The sequence below is a fragment of the Carcharhinus amblyrhynchos genome, chromosome 14, assembly GCF_965287045.1.
Source record: "Carcharhinus amblyrhynchos chromosome 14, sCarAmb.v2.hapA, whole genome shotgun sequence".
Classification (NCBI taxonomy): Eukaryota; Metazoa; Chordata; class Chondrichthyes; order Carcharhiniformes; family Carcharhinidae; genus Carcharhinus; species Carcharhinus amblyrhynchos.
Genome location: NC_137337.1, coordinates 68304126 through 68330234, shown reverse-complemented (window position 1 = coordinate 68330234; position 26109 = coordinate 68304126). Strand labels below are relative to the sequence as shown.

General features: G+C 46.8%; 1 protein-coding gene across 1 annotated transcript in view; it reads left to right on the top strand.

The window, feature by feature from the left end:
- LOC145352298 (regulator of G-protein signaling 6-like) overlaps nt 1-25402 on the top strand; it is a 444005-nt gene extending 418603 nt beyond the window's left edge. The window contains exons 11-18 of the mRNA XM_080202050.1: nt 552-650; nt 1612-1673; nt 6155-6265; nt 7631-7756; nt 12908-13094; nt 18338-18427; nt 22276-22329; nt 24359-25402. Coding sequence (XP_080058176.1) covers nt 552-650; nt 1612-1673; nt 6155-6265; nt 7631-7756; nt 12908-13094; nt 18338-18427; nt 22276-22329; nt 24359-24406 — 777 coding nt within the window. The 3' untranslated portion in view covers nt 24407-25402. The remainder of the gene's footprint in view (nt 1-551; nt 651-1611; nt 1674-6154; nt 6266-7630; nt 7757-12907; nt 13095-18337; nt 18428-22275; nt 22330-24358) is intronic.
- Nucleotides 25403-26109: the final 707 nt, after the last annotated feature.

Genomic DNA, 26109 nt, shown 5'->3' with positions numbered 1-26109 from the left:
TGCCACCCACAATAAACTTCATCAATAATTCACTGTAAGTGACTCATGATAAGATACCTTGGCCTGAAATCTCTCATCCCACCCGCCAGGGAAGCGCAGCGGGCAGGACAGAATATTTGGCAGACCTCAAGTGGAAATTTCCAGTCTTCAGGCATGCACAGTCGGAAAACCCCGCCCATTTTTTTTGTGATGATGGTCTGAGTTTTCCAGCCCATCCCACCAGCAGGATCCTCCAGTCCCGCTGATGGCAAAACCCAATGGTAGGCTCCCTGGCATAGTGGCAGGCGGACAACACAAACTGCCGTTGACATTGGCAGGACCAGAACGTCCCGCCATGTCTCCGCCACCAGCAAGTGTGCCGATGGAGCGGGACGGAAAATCTCGCCTGATGTGCTTTAGAGAAACACCAATCGTGGTAGACTTCCTGCAGGGTAGTACCCTACATTTTCAGGTGCATGTTTAGACCGCATGGTGCATGTACTGTGGCAGAATTTGAACAGGAAATAGAGATTGATGGTGCATTTCTGAAGTGGCTTTTTTTTTGTAATCAGTCAGTGTACGGGATTTCAGAAGAATCACAGACACACAGTCCTGTACATACAATAACACCAGTAACAAAGCAACCTGCAAAAGAAGAGCTGAAGAAACAGGTAACGTAAGACTAAAGGCACTTTATTGCATACTTCATTGTGCTTCATCGCATAATATTGCATTGTAAACCTTGTCACTTCATAACTTAATCATTGAATTGTCTTTGCTTACTTATCTGCCAACTATGGCTCTGATCATGATCCTGTAGAATGTTGTGAACTGTGACATGCATTTTGAATGTGATGCTTACATTGCTGGACTTTGGTTTAATTTATTATTGTCACGTGTATTAACATACAATGAGAAGCATTGTTTCTTACGTGCTATACATATTAAGCGTACTGTTCATAGAGTACATAGGGGAGAAGGAAAGGAGAGGGTGCAGGATGTAGTGTTACAGTCATAGCTAGGGTGTAGAGAAAGATCAACTTAATGCGAGGTAAGTGCATTCAAAAGTCTGATGGCAGCAGGGAAGAAGCTGTTCTTGAGTCAGCTGGTACGTGATCTCAGGCTTTTGTGTCTTTTTCCCAGTGGAAGAAGATGGAAGAGAGAATGTCCGGGGTCCGTGGGTTCCTTGATTATGCTGGCTGCTTTTCTGAGGCAGCGAGAAGTGTAGGCAGAGTCCAGAATTCTCCGTTTGCCTCAGGCGGGATTTTATGAGCCTCGCGACATCGTAAAATGTCGGCCAGAGTCAATGGATTGGAGACTGGTTTGCATAATGAACTGGGCTACGTTCACGACCCTTTGTAGTTTCTTGTGGTCTTGGGCAGGGCAGGAGCCATACCAAGCTGTGATACATCTGGAAAGAATGCATCTGTAAAAGTCGGTGAGAGTTGTCATTGACATGCCAAATTTCCTTAGTCTCCCGAGAAAGTAAGGGCTTTCTTAACAATAGCGTTGGTATGGAGGGACCAGGACAGATTTAATGTATGCACAGTATGTTGGATAAATCGATTGAGCAAGCATGCAGCTACAGCTGATCTTATACATATCTTAAACATTATCTCCTTCTATTTTCAGATAACCTTATTAAATATCCAGCTTGAGAGACATTGTTTGAAAATGTCCAAAGTTGCGGAAGGGTAAGGGATTCATTCAGTAATGAGCTAAGGTGGATTTTCTGTTCAACATTTTTACATTTGTGGGGAAGGCTGATGCCATGAAGGTATTGAAAAAATCAGGAAAGATTGAACAAACTTGCCCTGTTTCCTCTAGAAGTGAGAAGATGGAGCAGTAACTATTGGAGGTCTTTAAAAATTATGAAGGTGTTTAATAGGGTCGATATAAGTAAAAGGTTTCAATTGGTGGGCAAGTCCAAAGTGATTGGACATGGATATAAGGTGGCCACAATAAATCCAACATGAAATTCAGGAAAAACATCATTGTCCAGTGAGAATGTGGAAGGTGCTAGCAGAGAGGTGATGGCTCAGTGGTATTATTGCGAGGCTATTAATCCAGAAACCCGGGGTTGAATCCCGCCACAGCGGATGGCTGAATTTGAATTCAGTAAAGAATATCTGGAATTAAGAATCTACTGATGACCATGAAACCATTATCGATCTTCAGGAAAAACTCATCTGGTTCACCAATGTCCTTTAGAGAAGGAAATTTGCCGTCCTTACCTGGTCTGGTCTACATGTGACTCTGGAGCTACAGCAATGTGGTTAACTCTCAACTGCCTTTCCAACAAGGGCAACTAAGGGTAGAGTCATAGATGTTTCCAACATGGAACAGGGCCTTTGGCCCAACTTGTCTGTGCCCCCTTTTTTTTAAGCCCTAAGCTATTCCCAGTTGCCCTGTTTGGCCCAGATCCCTCTATCCTCATCTTACACATGTAACTGTCTAAACCCTTTTTAAAAGACAAAATTGTACCTGCCTCTACTACTAACTCTGACAGCTTGTTCCAGACACTCACTATCCTCTGTGTGAAAAAATTGCTGGCCAACCAGCGATGCCCATGTCTCACGAATGAATAAAGAAACAAAAAGCATGGGTAGACTAAGAGCATTTAATGGAAAGTTGGATAAATGCATGAGGGAGATCATGGTAGGAAGAGTAGGTGAGATGAGATGACGTGAGATAGGAAGAGGTTCATGTGAAGCATGAATACTAGCATGGATCAATTGGGCTGAATGGCCTCTTTCTATGCTATGGATTCTACGTGTGTATTTGAAGACTGACAGGCTTCTCTTATGATTGAAAACATTTTAACACTTGTTAGTTGGCCTGGTATTCTATGAGACCCCCATCAAATGAAAGATGGAGACAATTCATGCTTTCCTTCTAGATGTTAATGTGGACGTCTGATATGGAACTTTGGTCACCACCCACTGGAACTGTCTGAGTGACTTACTGAGCATAGTTTTCCTGACACCGGAATGTGATGTGCATATTCCTTTTCTATTTTCTTGGTCCCATGCCCCCTCTAGTGGGCTATATTAATTTTTTTTAAATCAGCTGTGGGACAGAGGTATCATTGACTGGCCAGCATTTATTGCCTATCCCTGGTCACCCTTCTTCAGAGGGCAGTTAAGAGTCAACCACACTGCTGTGGCTCTGGAGTCACATGTAGGCCAGACCAGGTAAGGGCAGCAGATTTCCTTCCCTAAGGGGCATTAGTGAACCAGCTGGGTTTTTCCGACATTCGACAATGGTTTCATGGTCATCAGTAGATTCTTAATTCCAGATATTTTTTATTGAATTCAAATTCCACCACATGCCGTGGTGGGATTCGAACCTGGGTCGCCAGAACATTAGCTGAGTTTCTGGATTAATAGTCTAACGATAATACCACTAGGCCATCGCCTTCCAATAAATTCCACTCTTCATTTCGTTGCCATTTTTCCTGAGCCTGGGACATCTTGGCCAGCAGCAGATAAGTTAAATTCAGGGCCTCCTCAAATGGGTCACTAACTTAAGTGTCCTAATGAAGTGTCTTGCCTCTACAAAATAGTACATTCACACAATATGTTTTCCATCAAGGTAAATGTGATGATAGTCATTCTTAAAATAATTTAATTCACAACCAACTGTGCCCTACCCTAACCCTCCCCTGTTCAACAAATTGGTCATCCAATCTGTGTTTGGTCTCCCCAGTGAAGAGGAGATTGCACAAAGTACCATTTAGACCATAAGACATAGGAGCAGAATTAGGCCACTCTGCCCATCGAGTCTGCTCTGCCATTCAATCATGGCTGATATTTTTCTCATCCCCATTCTCTTGCCTTTTCCCCATAACCCCTTATTAATCAAGAACCTGTCTTAAAGACACTCAATGACCTGGCCTCCACGCCTTCTGCGGCAAAGAGTTTCACAAATTCACCACTCTCTGGCTGAAGAAAGTCCTCTTCATCTTTGTTTTAAAGGATTGTCCCCCTCTGAACCAGAACCAGGTTGTGCCCCTTTGGTTCTAGTTTTTCCTACTAGTGGAAACATCCTCTCCACGCTATCCAGGCCTCGCAGTATCCTGTAAGTTTCAATAAGATCCTCCCTCATCCTTCTAAACGCCAACAAGTATAGACCCAGAGTCCTCAACTGTTCCTCATACGACAAGCTCTTCGTTCCAGGGATCATTCTTGTGAATCTCCTGTGCACCCTTTCCAAGGCCAGCACATCCTTCCTTAGGTATGGGGCCCAAAACTGCTCACAATATTCCAGATGGGGTCTGACCAGAACCTTATACTGCCTCAGAAGTACATCCCTGCTCTTGTATTCTACGTGAATGCTAACATTGCATTTGCCTTCTAAATGCCACCTAAACCTGCACATTAACCTGAAGAGAATCTTGAACAAGGACTCCCAAATCCCTTTGTGTTTCTGATTTCCTAAGCATTTCTCCATTTAGAAAATCGTCTGTCCCTCCATTCCTCCTCCCAAAGTGCATAACCTCACACTTTTCCACATTGTAATCCATCTGCCACTTCTTTGCCCATTCTCCCAACCTGCCCAAGCCCTTCTGAAGTCCCCCTGCATCCTCAATTTTACCTGTCCCTCTACATATCTTTGTATCATCTGCAAACTTAGCAACAGTGCCTCCAGTTCCTTTTCCGAACTGTTAATGTATATAGTGAAAAGTTGTGGTCCTAGCACTGATCTCTGAGGCACACCACTAATCACTGGCTACTGTCCTGAAAAAGACCCCTTTATCCCCACTCTCTGCCTTCTGCCCATCAGCTAACTTTTTGGCCACACTTGCCCCAAGCCCGGAAATGCCTGCTTGAAATTAAAGGACATTTGCATAGTCTGCCCCTGCCCGCCACGATTCCTGTGGTAGGCAGGACGGATAAATTCCACCAAAGATACAAATGACGTTCAGGAGTAGGCCACTCAGCCCCTTGAGCCTCCTCCACCGTTCAATAAGATCATGGCCGATTTAACCTAACTCAATCCCACGTTCCTGCCTCTTCCTGATAACCTTTCACCCTCATCCTGACCTTGTTAATCAAGAATGTCCTCTTTCCAGGAGGAGATTTCCAGAGACGTACCTGGTCCTCTGGGAGAAAATAGTTCTCCGCATCTCTGCCTTAAATGAGCGACACGTGATTTTTAACCAGTTTAAAGTTTATTTATTAATCACAAGTTGGCTTACATTAACACTGCAATGAAGTTACTGTGAAAATCCCCTAGTCACCACACACCGGTGCCTGTTCGGGTACACTGAGGGAGAATTTAGCATGGTCAATGCACCCTAACCTGCACATCTTGCAGACTGTGGGAGGAAACCGGAGCACCCAGAGGAAACCCACACAGACACAGAGGGTGGAATTTTCCAGCCTCGCCCATCCTGAAACCATAAAATCCTATCCATGGTCAACAGACCTTTCCATGATCTTCCTCTCACCCACTCCAATTCCTGGTGGACAGGGCAATAAAATTATGGCTGAGGAGAATGTGCCAACACCACACAGACAGTGACCCAAGCCAGGAATTGGACCCGGGTCCCTGATGCTGTGAAACAGCAGTGCTAACCACTGTGCCATTGCACCACCCCATAACTAACAGCTTCTAGATTCATTAAACCATTAGAGTAATTAAAGCATTGCTGTTTTTAATCCAAATCACTGGCCGTTCCTTTTATTACTTCCTTTCCTGGTCCTGTACGTGTTTAAAGTTAAATGTTATATCTTTAACTTCTTCCAGTTCTGTCAAAAACTCAATGACTTGAAGTATTAGTTTTGTTTCACTCTCCGTAGATAAGGCCAGACCTGCTGGATATTTCCTGTTTTCAGTTGGCACAGGGGTTAGCATTGCTGTCCCGTGTCTGCATGGGTTTCCTCCAGGTGCTCCGGTTTCCTCCCACAGTCTGAAAGACGTACTGGTTAGGTGGATTGGCTGGGCTAAATTCTCCTTCGGTGTACCCGAACAGGGGACCCGGGTTTGATTCCCGGCTGGGTCACTGTCTGTGTTGGAGTTTGTACATCCTCCCCGTATCTGTGTGGGTTTCCTCCGGGTGCTCCAGTTTCCTCCCACAGTCTGAAAGACGTACTGGTTTAGGTGGATTGGCCATGCAACAGCTGCAGCCTTGAGCCCTTGTCCTTACACTTGTCGGTGCTCTGCTTTCCAGCTTGGTTGGTTACGCAGAGCAGTATCTGGAATATGATCCACTGTTGACACCACAGGAACCACCGAACCCCTGGATCAGTGAGGACACCACGTTCTGGGATATGGAAGCCAGGTAAGAAAGGAAGCCTGTTGTTTGCTGTTGAAAGAAACTGGCGATTAAGTGGAACGTGCATGATACCAGTTATGGCGGCACGGTGGTTAGCACTGCTGCCTCACAGTGCCAGGGACCAGGGTTCAATTCTGGACTCGGGTCACTGCCGCCCCATCTCCGCGGCAGTTCTGTGGAAGAAGATATTGGCCGGTGATGGGATCTTTCAGTCCCATCTCTGTCAACAGGGATTCCTATCGATTGCACCCTCTGCCTCTGCAGTACCTCTGGTGTGTGAGAGTCACCATTGGCCTCCTTTCAGAGGAAGCAGCATTTTATTTACACCTCCTACAATTTGGCCTACTGCATTCGCTGCTCCCAATGTAGTATCCTCTACACTGGGGAGACTAAACATCGGGTGAGGGATCCTGTGTGTGCTTAACTCTGTTTGCTTAATTATGCAAAGACTTCATTTTAAGACATGTGTGTCCCTGCGATTATATTTAAATGCCGGGGGTAACTAACACTACTAACTTACAAAGCTAAATTCACTACATTTTAAAACTCAGAAGGCATGCTGGGTTAGCTGAAAATTGACCGCTTTCCTGACAAGTACACAGCAAGCAAAACAAATGTTGATAACACGGCCACGAAACCTGTTTTCTCTAGACAGAGAGAGCTTGCAAAAAACATTTCCAGCAACAAGATAAAAGTTAAGATATGTTTTGGTTTCAGTGTGTGATCAGTGGACAGTTTGTTTTTTGCGATCTTGTCCATTACAGTGCAGGGACTGGCTTCACGGGCAATCTTGATGTTTGCTCTCTCTCTCTCTGCTTCTGCAATGGTTTAATTTTCTTTAAGTTCTGTTCAATGAAAGAAATTTTTTGTCCCAGTTAAAATCAAATTACTGTGGATGCTGAAATCTGAAATCAGAAGAGAAAACGCTGGAAAATCTCAGATCTGGATTCAAAACATCAGCGCTTTTCTTTCCTTACAGATGCTGCCAGACCTGCTGAGATTTCCCAACATTTTCTCATTTGGTTTCATTGTACCAGTACTGTCCTTGTCTATTCCAAGGAATGAATGGACCCGACACTGGGTGACCACTTTATGGAACATCTTCGCTCAGTCTGCAAGCATGATGCTAAGCTTCCTGTTGCGTGCCATTTTAACTCAGAACCTTGCCCTCATAACCCACCTATCCATCTTTGGCCTTCTGCGATGGTCCAATGAAGTGTAACACAAACAGGAGGTCCCACTGGTGGCCAAGGTATCTCCATGGAAAACATGCCATAATAGGGGAAGAGGGCAGAAAATCCCGCCCAATGTAATGATACAGTTCCTGTTGCAATAAAGAATTTCTCTCCCCTCTTTCTTGTGTGTGTTAAGCAAAGAGCTGAACCAGCAGCGCGTGAAGAGATGGGGATTCTCCTTCGATGAGATGCTAAAGGATCCTGCGGGTCGGGAGCAATTTCTGAAGTTTCTAGAATCTGAATTCAGCTCTGAGAATCTAAGGTAAGGTGTTCATCTCTGCGTTAAAGTAAAGTTTATCTATCAGTGTCACAAGTAGGCTTACATTAACACGGCAATGAAGTTACTGTGAAAGCCCCCTAGTCGCTACACTCCGACGCCTGTTCAGGTACACTGAGGAGGGAGTTTAGCATGGCCAATGCACCTAACCAGGGTGTGGGAGGAAACTGGAGCACCCAAAGGAAACCCACAACAGACGCAAGGAGAATGTGCAAACTTCATACAGACACTGACTGACGCAAGCCGGGAATCAAACCCGGGTCCCTAGCACTGTGAGATAGCACTGCTAACCACTGTGCTGCACCCAACATCAGTTTGGGAATGCAAACATCCCAGTGGGTTAAAAAAATAAAAGATGAAATCTAAAATATTTAACACAGAGTACGAGAGAGTTTTTTTATTAACGCAGGGGGTTTTGAAACTGTGGAATTCTCAATCAGATGTAAGGAAAATATCTACATTTCAGAATATGTTAGGTATATTAGAAAGCAGAAATAAATGGGTGTTGAAATATACATTAGGATGAGTGCTCCTGTGGGGAATAAGTGCCAAAATGGACTGGTTGTGGTGCCATTATGTCGGAGTTTGTGGAAATGGTGGAGGGTGATCCTTGTGAATGTGGAGGGTGGTGGGATGGAAAGTGAGGACAAGGGAGACCCAATCATGGTTCTGCCCCCACAAAACACATCTTTGCCTCATCTTCTCCATTAATACAGCTTCCTCCATGACATCCTGGTCCACTACATCTCCATACCTTCCCTCACCTCCACGCCTTCCCTCATTTCCAAATCTTCCCTCATCTCCATACCTTCCCTCATCACCATCCTTCATCTCCATGCCTTGCCTCATCTCCATATCTTCCCTCACCTCCATACCTTTCCTCACCTCCATATCTCCCCTCACCTCCATACCTTCCCTCACCTTCATACTTCCCTCACCTCCATATCTTCCCTCACCTCCATACCTTCCCTCACCTTCATACTTCCCTCATCTCCATATCTTCCCTCACCTCCATACCTTTCCTCACCTCCATATCTCCCCTCACCTCCATACCTTCCCTCACCTTCATACTTTCCTCATCTCCATACCTTCCCTCATCTCCATACCTTCCCTCACCTCCATACCTTCCCTCGCCTCTATTCTACCCCCAGTGTCCTTTAACATTGTGCGCTGCCGTTGATGGAAATGTGAACTAACCCCCGAGCTTCCAGACTAAGCCGATCATTATATTTTTTGAGAGGGGAGGGGATTTATTTGATAAACCGCTGAGATGAAAGAATCAGCATTGAATTGATGAGAGTATGTGGCTGCTGCCAAACCCAAAATTGTCATTCGTGCTGTTACAGAGGCATGGTGTTCAATATTTAATAACTGCAATAAGCTTCTTTCATCCATTGCTTGAAAAGACAAGTGTACACTTCAAGATACTTTACCAGGTTTAAATTTCAGTCTGGGGCCTTGATGTAACAAACTGTGAAGAGGGCTGCAAATTCTATATTGTGAACATCAATGACAATTCCAACCAATCGCTTTCGTGATGAGTCCAGCAGGAGTGTACAGCACGGATCTGCCTGAATTTTCTGCTGAATACTTCAGTCAAGCTGCGAATCTTCCCTGCTTCTTACTCAATAAAAACCCCATTGGTTCATTGTCAGCATCAACCCCATGGGGCTCGGTGGCACAGTGGTTAGCACCGCTACCTCACCGTGCCAGGGCCCTGGGTTTGATTCCTGGCTTGGGTCACTGCCTTTGTGGAGTCTGCACGTTCTCCCCGTGTCTGCATGGGTTTCCTCGGGATGCCCCGGTTGCCTCCCAGTCCGTAAGATGTGCTGGTTAGGTGCATTGGCTGTGCTAGTTTCTCCCTCAGTGTACCCGAACAGGTGCTGGAGTGTGGTGACTAGAAGATTTTCACAGTAATGTCACTGCATTGGCGACGAGGGGATTTCCACAGTAACTTCATTGCAGTGTTAATGTAAGCCTACTTGTGGCACTAATAAATAAACTTTACAGTAACTATGTCAGCAATCAGTGAATGCGGCAAAAATCCACACAGACCCTACTCATTCTTTTTTTAATTTGTTCACGGGTTGTGAGCGATGACAGGCATTTATTCCTGTCCCTGAGGGTATTTAAGAGTCAACCACATTGCTGTGGCCCTGGAGTCACATGTAATCCAGATAAGACGGCAAGATTTCCTTCCCTAAAGGACATTAGTGAACCAGATGGGTTTTTCCTTCAATCAACAATAGTTTCATGGTTATCATTAGTTTTTTAATTCCAGATTTTGTATTGAATTCAAATTTCACCATCTGTGGTGGTGGGATTCGAACCCGGGTCCCCGGATCACTACCCTGGGTCTCTGGATTACGAGCCCAGCAACAACATCACTGCTCCTTTGTCTCTGCCTATTATGTTCACAAGGTGTAATTACCCAGTGTAATTACTCGAATGTTATGATGATTAAAGGTTTGTGTTGCAGACAGATGGGGGCTTGGTTTGTGTTGTTAAATAACTGAGAAACAATTATATTGATGATTTAGACTTTGGAACCAAAACTGCAAGTACTAAGTCTGCAGATGGAGGGCACATTCTTGTGCCCTCCCCCATGGCAAGTTTGGTACCGGGGGATATTTAATCAGGTTCAAAACCATGTCAGAGCACGAAAGATATTCGGGCACACCCCATGAACAAATAAAAAAAATCAAATGATCATCTGTCATAGAACCATCGAGTACTCACAGAAGAGGGGCCCTTCAGCCCATCGAGTCTACACTGACTGTCTCTTAGAGCATCCCATCCATGCTCTATCACCAACACCCCACACATTTAGCACGATGAAATCCACCTATCCTGCACATCTTTAAATACTAAGGGGCAACTTAGCATGACCAATCCACCAAACCAGCACATTTTTCGAACTGTGGGAGGAAACCAAACCACCCAGAGGAAATCCATGCAGACATAGGGAGAATGTGCAGACACCACGCAGTCATTGACCCAAGCCTGGAATCGATCTCAGGTCTTTGACAGCAGGGCTAGCCACTATGCCACCATGCCACCCTGTTCTAGATGCCGGCCCTCCCCTGCGTCCCCCATGCCACGATCCCCCCACCCTGCCATCAGTCACTTGTTCCTGATTCCATCCACAAGCCGGGGGTGGTGCTGCTGATGTATGGGGGGGGGCAGTTGCCAGTTTCTGTTTGGCCAGAAGCTCTCAGCAGGCGGAATCTGCCTTCCAGGGGTCCTTGACCCGGAAGAAAGCCAACTGCTGCCTTGTCACATTGCTGATTGGCACAGGATGTAGCTGGTGAGGGGACTTAGATAAGTGAGGCTGGGCTATCACATCCCGGGCCTGTTCATGACATTGTTAATATTGAAACCAGCCAGCAAAACAGGGCCGGCAAGCTCGTGAAAGGCGAGAAACCAGGTGCCAACCTGATTTTTCACCTCTCGCCCTATCTTACCCTCTCGCAACACCAACTGACCGCTGTGCCAAGCCAGCAAGATCCCAGTCCTAACATTAAGAAGATCCTTGCAGGGTCATGAGTCTCATTTGACACTCTGCCACTGTATATTCCAATCCTTCCTGCACTACGGCGCAGCCCACATCAACCCACGCTGACAGCGTTCCCACCACACTGCTGGTGTACATAGAGCACTGGAGAACTTGGGGAAATTCATGTTAAAATATTTCTGTCAATCTGCCAAAAGATTTGTGACCACTTGAGGGCAGTCTTACCTTCATTTACAATTTGAGTAACCCAAGCAAAGTCTTGACTTTACCAAGATTCCTTCAACAAGACCAGGGAACTGTGTTCAGAGTGTCCTTGTTAGATCGAAATTGTTTTCTATTTTTAACACCCCATTCTCCGACCTATTGAAAACTTTTTCATCCTCACGCCTTTCTTCAAAGCTGTAACCTCTTGTTGTCACGGTAGCACAGTGACACAGTGATTAGCACTGCTGCCTTAGCGCTAAGGACCTGGGTTCGATTCCCAGCTTGGGTCATTATCTATACAGAGTCTGCACATTCTCCCTGTGCCTGCGTGGGTTTCCTCTAGGCGCTCCTGTTTTAAAGTTTATTTATTAGTCGCAAGTAGGCTTACATTAACACTGCAATGAAATTACTGTGAAAATTCCCCAGTCGCCACACTCCAGCGCCTGTTTGGGTACATGGAGGGAGAATTTAACATGGCCAATGCACCTAACCAGCACGTCTTTCAGACTGTGGGAGGAAACTGGAGCACCCAGAGGAAACCCATGCAGACACAGGGAGAATGTACAGACTCTGCGCAGACAATGAACATGGGTCCCTGGCGTTCTGAGGCGGCCACTGTGCCTCTGTGCCACCTATACTTCCCACAGTCCAAAAGATGTGTGGGTTGGGTGCATTGGCCATTCTCAAATTCTCCCCCAGTGTTCCCGAACAGGAATGTGGCAACTAGGGGATTTTCGTAGTAACTTCATTGCAGTGTTAATGTGTTGTTCGTCCACCATCATCAGTGAGGACCTTGATATCATTTTGAGGCTGGTTGCAGTGTGTCCGAAGATGACTGATCAGGCCAATTCAGGCACGGAATGTCCTGGCACATATTGGACAGACTTGTGTAGACACTGTAGTTGTTGCGCTGGTGGCACTGGACTTGCGCAGCTCGCGCTTAAGTTGTGCTTCAGCAATATACCTTGCTTTGTAAACTTGATGGCCTTTGTGGATGAGGCAGCGCCAGGTAGGGCGGTTTTGTGCCAGCGTTTCCCAGGTGGTGGTGTCCATGTCAAGCGACTTCAGGGAGGCTTTGGATGTGTCTTTGAAATGTTTCTTCTGTCCTCTATGCGAGCGCCTTCCAGCAGAGAGTTCCCCAAAAAGGAGCTGCTTGAGTATGTGTTCGTCTGACATACGGATGACATGACCTGCCCCCCTTGGGTCTGCACTCTCATCAACAGTGTGTGGACTGATGGTGGACTTGCTCTAGAGAGAACTTCAGTGTCAGTGTTAATGTAATCCTCCTTGTGACACTTGTAAATAAACTAACATGTTGAGGTTGCTTGTCTGTTAGCAAAAGATTGGATTCACCAACTGCTTTAGATAATTATCTTTTTCGCCCAGTTTCAATCCATGTCCTTTCCTTCCCTCTGCAGGTTCTGGTTGGCTGCAGAGGATCTGAAGAAGCGTCCACTTCTGGAAGTCCCGGACAAGGTTCAAGAAACTTGGCAGGAGTTCCTTGCCCCAGGGGCACCTAGTGCCATCAACCTAGATTCCCATTCATACGAAATAACCAGCCAGAATGTCAAGGATCCCGGGAGGTACACGTTTGAGGATGCGCAGGTTTGTTCAAGTTCATTTTTCAGTCACTCATGGCAAAACAAACATAGGGTTATTTTTTAAGTTCTGGCAGCCTGATAGATGGTTAGAGCTGGTCATGTCTGAGAGTTTACCTTTGGACACTCAATCCCTCCAGTCTGTTTTGCTGTCCAGTATAGGGGATGGTGGACTCAGGGTGTGGCACACTGAGGGGGAGAGGCACTTGGTAAAGTGCCAAAGAGGCAGGAGGAGGAACGCATAGGAGTGCCATGATCAAGGAGGCAGGATAATGGGGTTGGGGCACTTGGGCAGGGCCTAGGGATGGGTGCACAGTGGCAGGATGATCAAGAGGTTGGGGGGAATCAGGTGAGAGGGATGGGCAAGGGATGGGGCTGCTCGCATGATGAGTCATTTAGACACTGCACCCTGTTGTGAGTGTTGGCTCAGACAGTGTGTGATATTCATGCTGCAAGTTAGGTGGATGGCCATCCTAAACTGCCCTTTAATGTCCAATGATGTGCAGGTTAGCTGGATTGGCCATATTAAATTACCCTTTAGCCTCCAAAGGTGTGTAGGTTAGGTAGATTGGCTATGCTAAATTGCCCTTTACTGTCCAAAGATGTGTAGGTTAGGTGGATTGGCCATGCTAAGTTGCCCTTTAGTGCCCAAAGATGTGCAGGTTAGGTGGATTGGCCATGTTAAATTGCCCCTAGTGTCCCAAGATGTACAGGTTAGGCAGATTGGCCATGCTAAATTGTCCTTTAGTGTCCAAAGATGTGTAGGTTAGGTGGATTAGCAAGCTAATTTGTCCCTTAGTGTCCAAACATATGCAGGTTACGTGGATTGGCCATGTTAAATTGTGCCTAGTGTCCAAAGATGTACAGGTTAGGCAGATAGGACATGGTAAATTGTCCTTTAATGTCCCAAGATGTGCAGGTTAGGCAGATAGGACGTGGTAAATTGTCCTTTAATGTCCCAAGATGTGCAGGTTAGGCAGATAGGACGTGGTAAATTGTCCTTTAATGTCCCAAGATGTGCAGGTTAGGCAGACTGGCCATACTAAATTGCCCTTTAGTGTCCAAAGATGTGGGGGTAGGGAATGGGGGTTGGGGGAGTGGGGGTGGGGGGGTTGGGGGTAAGGGAGTGGGGGTAGGGGCTGGGGGAGGTGTAGAGGGTGGGGAGGGGGTGGGGGGGTGGGGAAAGATACTCCATCAGAGAGTCGGTGCAGACTCAATGGACTGAATGGCCTCTTCTGCACTGTAGGGATTCTATGATTCTAAGTTAACTACAGTGTACAACTGAGCTGCTCTGTGGGGGGTGGATCTGTTTGGTAGGAAGGGAGGCCCAGTATCTGGCACCGCTTGGAGTCGCCTCGTGTCTATGTGAGTTTCCTCAGGTTTCCTCCCACACTCCAAAGATTCGATGGATTGGCCATGCTAAATTGCCCTTTTGTGACAGCAGGGATTAGCAGGGTAAATATGTGGGGGTCATGGGAGTAGGGCTTGGGTGGGATTGTTCTTGATGCAGGTTTGATAGGCAGAATGGCCTGTTCCCGTACTGTCGACATTCTGTGATTCTATGATAAACCAACAGGGACTTACTTGAGGGGAGAAAACTGCATACAACACAGAGATTTTACTCAACTGATTCGCCAAAACTACAAAGGGTCATGAATGTAGCCCAATCCATCACGCAAACCAGCCTCCCATCCATTGACTCTGTCTATACTTCCCACTGCCTCGGAAAAGCAGCCAGCATAATTAAGGACCCCATGCACCCAAGACATTCTCTCTTCCATCGTCTTCTGTCGGGAAAAAGATACAAAAGTCTGAGGTCACGAACCAACCGACTCAAGAACAGCTTCTCCCTTGCTGCTGTCAGACTTTTGAATGGACCTATCTCGCATTAAGTTGATCTTTCTCTACACCCTACCTATGACCGTAACACTACATTCTGCCTTCTCTCCTTTCCTTCTCTATGAACGGTATGCTTTGTCTGTATACTTTTCACTGTATGTTAATAGATGTGACAATAATAAATCAAATCAAATGGAAGTCTCAGTCAACTATTCCCTTATCCCCTGTGTGCATCCCCCACCCCACCCTCATCCCCCACTCCACCACCATCAACCCATGCAGTTGCCTGAATGTTACTATTGGCATTGCATCATCGACATTGGAGTATATCAAAGTGAAAATAGAATGTATAACAACTGAACGTGAGTTGAATTGATTTGATTTGATTTATTATTGTCATGTAAAGAGATACGGTGGTAAGTATTGTTCATTACACACTGTAAAGACAAAGCATACCATTCATAGAGTACACAAGGGAGAAAGAAATGAGAGAGTGCAAAATGTAGTATTACAGCCATAACTAGGGTGTAGAGAAAGATCAACTTAATGGGAAGTGGGCCCATTCAAAACTCTGATGGCAACAGGGAAGAAGCTGTTCTTGAGTCAGTTGGTACGTGATCTCAGATTTTTGTATTTTTTTCCCAATGGAAGAAGGTGGAAGAGAGAATGTCCAGGGTGCGTGGGGTCCTTGATTGTGCTGGCTGCTTTTCCGAGCCAATGGGAAGTGTAAATGGTGTCAATGAACGGAAGGCTGGCTTGAGTGATCAACTGGGTTTCATTCACAACTCTTTGTAGTTCCTTGTGGTCTTGGTCAGAGCAGGAGCCAGACCAAGCTGTGATACAACCAGAAAGGAAGAATTGTATATGTACTCTGAATGAATAGAAATATTTGAGTGTTGGCACAATTCCACGTATTAATGTGGCCATTCTTGAGACACCTGAAGCCAGGATAATCTACCCTCTGCTACAGCTGAGGCATTTTTTTCAAGCCCAGTTATTCCTGTGAAAGGCTTGAGAACTGTTTCCTTGAGAAGACTGTGACTCCTGTTAACTCTCTTACTGTCTGGGTTAATGTAATCTTCAGGTAACATTGAACATTGATTGTGATAAATTGCTTGCCACAAGACATAAGGTACTAAATATGTGTCCTATCAATTAGACCAGTTGGGAAAAGGGTGGTGTAGGGGGGAACTTGTGGGGTGGGGTGGGGTGGGGGTGGGGTGGGGGGATGGGGCAGGTGGGGTGGCAGCATGGTTGGAGTGGGACTGGCTGAGTTGCTCATGTAGGAAACTGGCCTGAACACAAAGGCTCCTTCAGTGCTGCCGCTGTTCTCAGAGTCTTCCACAGCACCCCAATAGTGTGTGGGTAGCGCAGTGACACAGTGGTTAGCACTGCTGCCTCACAGCACCAAGGACCCGAGTTCGATTCCCGGCTTGGGTCACTGTCTGTATGGAATTTGCACATTCTCCCCGTGTCAGCGTGGCTTTCTTCCGCATGCTCCCGTTTCCTCCAAAGATGTGCAGGTTAGCTGGATTGGCCATACTAATTTGCCCTTTAATGTCAGGGGAACTAGCTAGTGTAAATACATGCAGTTGAGGGGTTGGGGCCCAGATGGGATTGTGGACAGTGCAGACTCGATGGGCCGAATGGCTTCTTTGCACTGTAGGGATTCTATCCTATGATCACATGCTTCTGTAACAGAGTTAGTTAGAAATGAAATCATTTGGGTTCACCAATGCAAAAGATGTGATACTGCTGCTCTCTGCTGAAACAGATTGAGGGATTACAGTCCCCACTGCTCTAGGTTATGCTGGTAAGCATGCCATGGGAAGAATCTTAATGAAACAGGAATTCAGCTTGTCAAGCAAAGACTTCCTACCCCTGTGTCTGCCCAATACTGCCATCTTCAACTAGACTTTCCCTCCCCCGAGCCCTGCACTGCCACCTCCCCCACAGCCCTCCAACCCCCCCGACCTCCCCCAGCCCCGAACAACCCCCCACCCCGCCACCCACCCCCACCCCGCCGCCCACCCCCTGCCTGCCCGCATGATGTATTTTGCCACAGCAGAGGTGATCTGCCATTGGACACCAGCAGGATTTGTAGATCCCACTGCTGTCAGTGAAGCTTTCCATTGTTTGCACCCTCCCCCATCGGGGAACCCACAGTGTAGGGCGGCAAGGGGTTGGAGCCCAGAGTGCGGGGGGGGGAACCCATGGTGCGGAGCGGGGGATCCCACAGTGCAGGGGGCATCCACAATGCGGTAGGAGGGGGACCCACAGGGCAGGTGGGGAGGAACTCAAAGTGCAGGGGAGGAACCCACATGGCGGGGGAGTGGACCCACAATGCGGGGTGGGGGGGGGGGACCCACAGTGGGGCGGGGGGAGGGGGGAGACACAGTGCAGAGAGGGGGAACCCACAGTGCAGGGGGTTGAAGAATGGGGTAGGGGGAGCCCATTGTGTGTGGTGGGGGACCCACAGTGCGGCCATGGGGGGGAGATCCACAGTGTGGAGGGGAGGGGAATCCCACAGTGCAGGAGAGGGTAACCACAGTGGGGGGGGAACCTACAGTGCGAGGGGGGGAATCCCACAATGCAGGGGGGCATAACCACAGTGCGAGAGGGGTAACCAATGTGCGGGGATGAGGGGGGCTCACAGTGTCAGAGTGGTGGGGGGGTGGGGGAGGGTGGGTTGGGGGGGGTGTCACCATTGACAGGACTGGAAGATCCTGTTCCTTCTCGCGGTCTGTTTTGTGTGTAGCCAGTGCATGGTAACCGGGACCCTCTCCTGTCATTGAGGGCACCCCCTCCAACATTTTAATGACCCCTCACCTCCCTCTGCCCACCCCCGATTTACCTTGGTGCTTTTTCCATACAACTCTAACCTGTCCAAACCTGGCCCCCGTGACTTCCTTCACCCTAACTTTAGGTAGACGGCTATCGCAATGAGTGGACAGTACGGGTGGCACAGTGGTCAGCACTGCTGCCTGACAGAGCCAGGGACCCGGGTTCGATTCCACCCTCAGGTGACTGCACATTCTCCCCATGTCTGCATAGGTTTCCTCCGGGTACTCTGGTATCCTCCCACAGCCGAAGATGTATGGGTTAGGGTGGATTGGCCATGCTAAACTGCCTCTTAGTTTCAGGGTGTCTAGCAGGGTAAATATGTGGGGTTATGGGGATAGGGCCTGGATGGGACTGTTGTTAGTGCAGGCTCGATGGGCTGAATGGCCTCTTTCTGCACTGTCGGGATTCTATCCTATGAACTAAAATGTCTCAGACGTCGCACTGATAAGATCGGGTGAGTTTGCCTCCACAGTGGGTATATGCTGAGAGATGTCCTAGGTGAGCAACAATGTCATCAACAGTGAGTGATGGGGAAACAGCTAAAATTGCATTCACCTTGCTTTTCAGGAACACATCTATAAGCTGATGAAAAGTGACAGCTACGCTCGTTTCCTGCGTTCCAATGGGTATCAGGAGCTTTTACAAGCTAAAAAGAAGGTAATGTCCCAGATTCCTGACCTACTGATATTGCCAAGTAATATTTGAGAATCTCTTTTTGTGATTTCTTTTTTTATTTACCCATGGGACATGGGTGTCGCTGGCTGGGCCAGCATTTATTGCCCATCCCTCGTTAACTTTGAACTGTGTGTCTTGCTTGGCCATTTCACAGGGCAGTTAAAGGTCAACCACACCGCAGTAGCTCTGGAGTCACATATAGGCCAGACCGGGTGAGGACACCAGGTTTCTTTCCCTAAAGGACGTTAGTGAACCAGATGGGTTTTTCCCACAATTGACAATGGTTTTGTGCTTCTTAATTCCAGCTATTTTTTTCTATTGGATTCAGATTCCACCATCTGCCATGGTGGGATTCGAACCCGGGTCCCCAGAACATGAGCTGAGTTTCTAGATTAATTGACTAGTGATAATATCACCAGGCCATCGCCTTCCCAGTTTTGGTTTGCTGCCCAGTAAAGTTCATTGTCAGCTGTCCGGACCTGGGACTGAAATTTTCCAACCTTTCCGGCCAGCGAGATCTTCCAGTCCCACCGATGGTGAGCCCTTGACAGTGCATTTCCTGGCACTGGAGGGCACGGGGCATGCAAAACCCCACAAATATTGTCGGTGTTGCGTCCATTCATTCATTTGAAGAGACAAGAGGACAACAGTTGGTATGACTTTTCCTTTAATGAACGGAACTTTTAAAAAAATTAACATGACAGATGCAAAAGAAAAGTGAAGATTGGCTTCTCAGCCAGGCCCTGTACTGAACTTGAAAGCACTGAACTGAAACATTCTAAAATCCAAACTATATTTCAACCCTGATCTCATTATTGGAAGTATCCTTCGCAGACTGTCTCCGTCCATAAAAACAATCCTTGTAGATGCCGTAATGCTGTTGTTTGCCTGCATCGTGTACCCTTCGGGAATGCAGTCAATATTTACCTAACCGATCATGTCTTCTGATTCTATGTGTAGAGAAGCCAGCTACGCTTGTTAAGCTTAGCAGAGTTAGTTAGTTAAGAAATATCTTAAAATGAAGTATTTGTGTCAACTGAAGCAAACAGAGCTAAGCAAATACAGGATCTCTCAGCGAGAACAGAAGATCCCACCGCCAGCCAATAGTGGGCTGACTCCACCGGCAGAATGGATACCGGCCATGCTGATGCATTACTAAGGCCCAAAACCTCAGATCTGTTCATCCCCCACCAAGCTCATCACAGGTATTCAAAGATTCCTTAAGAGAAAGGGAAAACCAATAATGCTAATGTCACTGGGCTTGTAATCTAGAGGTTTAGGCCAATGCCCTGGGAACATGGAATCAAATCCCAATATGGCAACTAATGGAATTTATATTCAATCAATAAAATCTGAAATGTTCAAAAAATTGCAAGGCATCAGTAATGGTGACCATGAAACGATTGTTGTAAAAACCCATCTGGTTCACACATCTCCTTTAGGGAAGGAAATCTGCCCTCCTTACCTGGTCTGGCCTGCTTGTGACTCCTGGTATACAGCAATGTGGTTGACTCTTAACTGTCCCCTGCAACAGCCCAGCAAGCCACACGGTTCCGGGGCAATTAGGGATGGGCAATAAATGCTGGATTTTCCAGTGATGCCCATGTCCCAGACAAGAGTAAAGAAGAAATGATACATGGGTGAGAGTGCGAGGGCTTGTGGAACGGCACCTCGGCAAGAGTTAGGACACAGGGGCATGAAACAATAGGAAAATTAAAAATTCATTTGAGCATGGTGGCACAGTGGTTAGCACTGCTGCCTCAGAACGCCAGGGACCCAGGTTCAATTCTGGTCTTAGATGACTGTCCACCAGTGCGGAGTTTGCACATTCTCCCTGTGTCTGTGTGGGTTTCCTCCGGGTGCTCCGGTTTCCTCCCACAGTACAAAGATGTGTAAGTTAGGTGGATTGCTAACTTGCCCCTTAGTGTCCCAAAAGGTGTAGGTTAGGTGGATTGACCATGTTAAATTATTCTTTGTGGTCTCAAGATGGGATATGTTAGGGGAATTAGTGGGGTAAATATGTGGGGTTACAGGAATAGGGCTTGGGTAAAATGCTTTATCGCAGTCAGTGCAGACTCGATGGGCCAAATGGTCTCCTTCTGCATTGTAGGGATTCGATGATTCTAAGGTAGAATCTGGTGGATTAGGTCCTTAATGGTCCTCAGCTTGAGCTGTGAGACTGCACTGGGCACATTTGTAGCTGTTCTGCTGTGGAGTGGGCTCATCGGCTTTTGGGCATTATCCCAGAGGAACTTTGATGTAGCTGTCATGGGGAGACCACCCCGTGGGGGGGTACAAGTCCTGAGAGATCAGCAGTGAAATAAAAGAAAATGAGAGGTCGGGATACAGAACTCTGTCTGCCTGCTCTCTATAAGCAGCTTACCACCATCTGGTGAGTAGAGCTGGACATTAACTCTCGGGTCTGCAGAGCAAGCAGCAATTAAAAAACACTTCCATTTTCCCCACAAAGTGAGGGCATCGGGAATTATCATAGCCAGGAATTTTTAATTAAGTAGGTGCTTCAATCTTTTATTTTCTGCCCTCCTCCCTCAGTGAGGGCAACTTTTTATTTCACCCAGGAGCCAGACACCTAGCCCGATTTCCAATTGATTTTTATTCATGGGTGAGGCTCGAGAGTCAGCAGGTTGTTCGACTGCAGGAGGCATCACACAATAGCCGTGTGTGCACTTCCAACTTGTGACTGGTTGCCAATCAGGGAGAGATACGAAGGCTCATCTTACCCTTCCTCAACGCACAGAAATGTGTCTAGTTCTGGCACAGTAGGGTGGCATGGCGGCACAGTGGTTAGCACTGCTGGCTCACAGTGCCAGGGACCCAGGTTCGATTCCCAGCTTGGGTCACTTGTCTGTACAGAGTCTGCATGTTCTCCCCGTGTCTGCGTAGGTTTCCTCCGGCTGTTCTGCTTTCCTCCCACAATCCCAAAGGCATGCTGGTTAGGTACGCTGGCTGTGCTAAATTCTCCCTCAGTGCACCCGAACAGTGTAGTGACTAGGGGATTTTCACAGTCACTTCATTGCATTGTTAATGTAAGCCTATTGTGAAACTGATAAGTTAATAAGATACGCCCTCTTTAGCTGAGAGGAGACATTTTCTTTTGCTGTGCTATGTTATTCCAGTGGGGCTTTAAGCATCTTGGGTCCATTCATTCGTTTGAATAGACGAGGGGACAGCACTGATACAAGTTTTAAAATGGTTTTCTTTTATTGAACAGAACTTAAAATTTACATGACAGGAGTGAAAAGCAAAAGTGAACTTGGAGACTGGCTTCCACTGCCAGCCCTGCACTGATCACACTGAACGGATCTCAAAAACAAACGCTGAAAAACACACACACTAAAGCCAAACTATATTTCAACCCTTATCTCATTATTGGAAATGTTTCTCACAGTCTGTCTCCCATCTAGAAAAACAATCCTCGCAGCTGCTGTTCTGAAAAACATGTTTGCCTGCATTGTGTACCCTTTAGGAATGCAGTCAACTTTTAGCTAACCTTTAACCTTCCGATTCTACACGGGGTCAAGTTAGCTACAATTGTTAAGTTTAGCAGAGTTAGATAGAAATATCTTAAAATGAAGTCTTTACATAGACTAAAGCAAACAGGACTAACTAAACATACACAGGATCCCTCAAAGCAGCTCAAACCCCCCGTCATTTGAAACGGCAATTAGTGTCACCACTCCCCTGGAGCTCTGTGCACCTCAGGCCTAACTTCCCCTCTGTTCATCATTTCTGCATCGTTTTGCTTCCCATCACGTTGGTTTTCCTGTCGTGATTCTTTCTGCTTTATTTTCTCCACATCCCCTCTCCAGCCTGAGAACGAGCAGGGCCGCAGAACCTCGTTGGAAAAGTTCACTCGCAGTGTGGTAAGTTGAGAGCTTCGCAGCCCTGTCGATGCGAAACGCGTGCCAACAGGCCAATAAACATCCCCCGAGCGGGAGAAGCTGAATGCCGGGTAAATAAGGTGTCAATGATATTCTTTGTAAAACACCATGCTTGACTAATGTGATGGATACCGGACATTCCACTCGATGTGGAACTGGGCCAGGCACGACTGTAAGTACCTTGTGTACACGGAATTAGGTAATTGCTGTCAAAACTCTACACTCCAAGCTAAAGGCAAATAGCGTCATTGTCAAACAGCGGCACCCACAGTCTAGCCCTACACATGAAGGTAGGCTGCTTGGGACAGCATCCTTAGTAAACACAGACTCTTAGAAGCATTAGCACTTTCAGGAGAAGAAATGATGTGAGGATGCGTGTATTATGCTGGGGTGGACACAGTAAGAAGTCTCACAACACCAGGTTAAAGTCCAACAGGTTTATTTGGAATCATGAGCTTTTGGAGCGCTGCCCTTCATCAGGAGAAGAAAGTAATAGCAATTGGAATAGGTCAATTGGTCCGCCAAGCCTGCTCCGCTATTCTGTACAAACATGGCTAATCTTCAGGCACGGTGACACAGTGGTTAGGACAACTGCCTTACAGCGCCAGGGACCTGGGTTCGATTCCTGGCTTGGGTCACTGTCCGTGTGGAGTTTGCACGTTGTCCCCATGTCTGTGTGGGTTTCCTCCGAGTGCTCCAGTTTCCTCCCACAGTCCAAAGACGTGCAGTTTAAGTGGATTGGCTATGCAAAATTGTCCCTTAGTGTCCCATGTATGGAATCATAGACTAGAAACATAGAACTCCTACAGTGGCAGAAAGAGGCCATTCAGCCCACCGAGCCGGCACCGAAAATGTGACAGCATTTCAAGATGGTCTCGCTCAACCCGAGACCAGAAAATCCTGCCTGCGGTCAATGGACCCTCCCATTGTTCCCCCACCCTGGCTGCTCCGATACCCGTGGCGGGCGGGGTGGTAGAATTCCTGCAATAGGGTAAATTTTAACAGAAATGCAACCCTCCCTTATTACAGAAAAAAACCCTTCCCCAAGACAACCCAAAATTACAAGAGAAGAAACTGTAGTTGTAGTGCGGTAGATGATGGAAGTGAGGATGGTATGAAATATTCATGTGCAACATTGAATAGAGTCATAGAACTACACAGCATTGAAGTAGGCCCTTCGGCCCAACTCATCCATGCTGACCAAGTTTCTTCAGCTGAACTAGTGCCATTTGCCTCCATTTGGCCCAAAACCCTCTAAACCTTTCCCATCCATGTACGTATCCAAATGTATTTTAAATATTGTCATTGTGCCCCTCTCTACGACCTCCTCTGACACCTCTACCGATATCAATGGTTAATACAGGTATCGGTTGCGAGACGGTAAATTTAAAACTGAGATGAGGAGAAACTACTACTCTCAGAGGATGGTGAATGTGTGGAACTTGCTGCCCTGTCGCACGGTGGAGTCTCAATCGTTGAATCATTTCAAGGAAGAGATAGATGCGTTTCTAGTTTTGAAAAGGGATAAGGGGATATGGGGAACAGGTGGGGAGGTGGATTTGAGACCACGGAGAGATCAGCCATGATCTGATTGAAGTTGTACAAGATATTGGTAAGGCCACACTTGGAATACTGCATACAGCCCTGGTCGCCCTGTTATAGAGAGGATATTATTAAACTAGAAAGAGTGCGGAAAAGATTTATTAAGATGCTATTGGGACATGATGGTTTGAGTTATACGGAAAGGCTGGATAGACTGGGACATTTTTCCCCGGAATGTGGGCAATTGGGAATAGCTTAGTGGTAAAAGCTGGGTGACATGAACAAGTTGGGTCTGTTTCCATGCTGTGAACCTCTATGACTCTATAATTGAATGGCGGAGCAGGCTCGAAGGCCTGAATTGCCTACTTCTGCTCCTAATTTCTATGTTCCCATTAGTGTATCCATTGGTGATAAATGAATCTTAATACTTTGTGTTAAATGTTTTGAAACGTGACCTTGTCTTTTGCAGGGTAAGTCGCTGACTGCTAAACGTCTTGGTCTCATGCAGTCCTCCTGACACTCATCCAGGGCTGCCTGCTGCAGAACGAGAAGGGGCTTATACCTGCACTCCTGGGAGTCACCATCTGAGGGAGCCACTGTGAAGGGCCACACTGTACAATTAGTCACAAGGATCATCATTGAACATTTTAACCTCTCCTCTGTGCAGAATGAATTTGAGTTACCGCAAATGTCATTGAAAAAGAAAACCTCCCTTTTATTATTCAAGAGCAGCGGAGGCATGGAGATGAGAAATGGAACGGCTGTCTGTCAGTGAAATAGTTTTCGACCATCTGAATAGTGGGGATTGTGAAACACTCATAAATTCATGGGTCCACTTTGTACCCAGTCGCTGTTTAGTTAAGCAATACACGTTAGCAAGAGATTTATGAACTGCATGCTGGCCTGACCACTTGGGGCATTTCCTTCTACTGCGGTCTCCTCTTCAAGGCAGACAGTATCTCTCAACAGGTAGACTGCTGGCTGCTTTACCCTTCAACTCAACTGTTGCACTTCCTTCCTCCGTCTTTAAGCATCTCAAGGAATCAGGTAATTAACACACCTTCTGTCAGCCAAAAGGGAACAAGCACTGACGCTAGCCCCAGGGCTGAAAGGACCTTTAGTTCAACGTTGGCTGGCTTTAAAGCAAACTCTAAACGGATGAGGGCGTGGGCAGGGAGAGAAGGCAGGCAGAACCATTGCACGAATCGACCCTCAGCCTCAGGATTCATCAGAGAGCCACTTACACATTGTACCCGCAAGCACCAACCAGCTACGTGGCAGCATAACCTCATTGTTACGAGCTTCTGCGATAGTAGTTCATATTCACGTTGCTACATAGAATCATAGAATCCCCACAGTGCAGGAGGAGGCCACTCGGCCCATCGAGTCTTCACCAACCACAATCCCGCCCAGGCCCTATTGCCACAACCCCACATATTTACCCTGCTAATCCCCCTGACGAGGGATCAATTTAGCATGGCTAATCCACCTAACCTGCACATCTGTGGGAAGAAACTGGAGCACCCAGAGGAAGTCCACTTAGACAGTGGGAGAACGTGCAAACTGCACGCAGACAATGACCCGAGGCTGGAATTGAACTCTGGTCTCTGGCGCTGTGAGGCAACAGCGCTAACCATTATGCCACCATGCTGCCCACATCTTAGAGCTCCAATAGTTACAAGCTCTTTATATTTTCTAGATGTTTTCCAATTACAACTTCCAGTAAATGTTCCACTATCTTTCTGACCATCAATATTAAGCCAAATGGTCTATAGTTCTCGGGACATGTTTTATCTCTCTTGTTAAGTGTAGGAATTGTATTAGCAGTCCACCAATCCTTTAGTGCTATACAATTTTCTAATGAATTTATTTATTTAGAAACATAGAAACCAGAAGCTGGGGGTGGTCATTTGGCACTTTGAGTCTGCTCTGCCAATCAAATTGATCATGGCTAATTATTAAATCCCCTCTTCCCCACCATATCCCTTGATCCCTTTAGCCCCAAGAGTTATGTCTAATTTCTTCTTGAAATCAGACAACGTTCTGGCCTCAACTACTTTCTGTGGTAGCGAATTCCACACATTCACCACCCTCTGGGTGAAGAAATTTCTCCTCACCTCAATTTATCCATATCCTCAAACTATGACCGCTAGTTCTAGATTCCCCCACAATCGGGAATGTTCTTTCTGAATCTACCCTGTCTAACCCGGTTGGAATTTT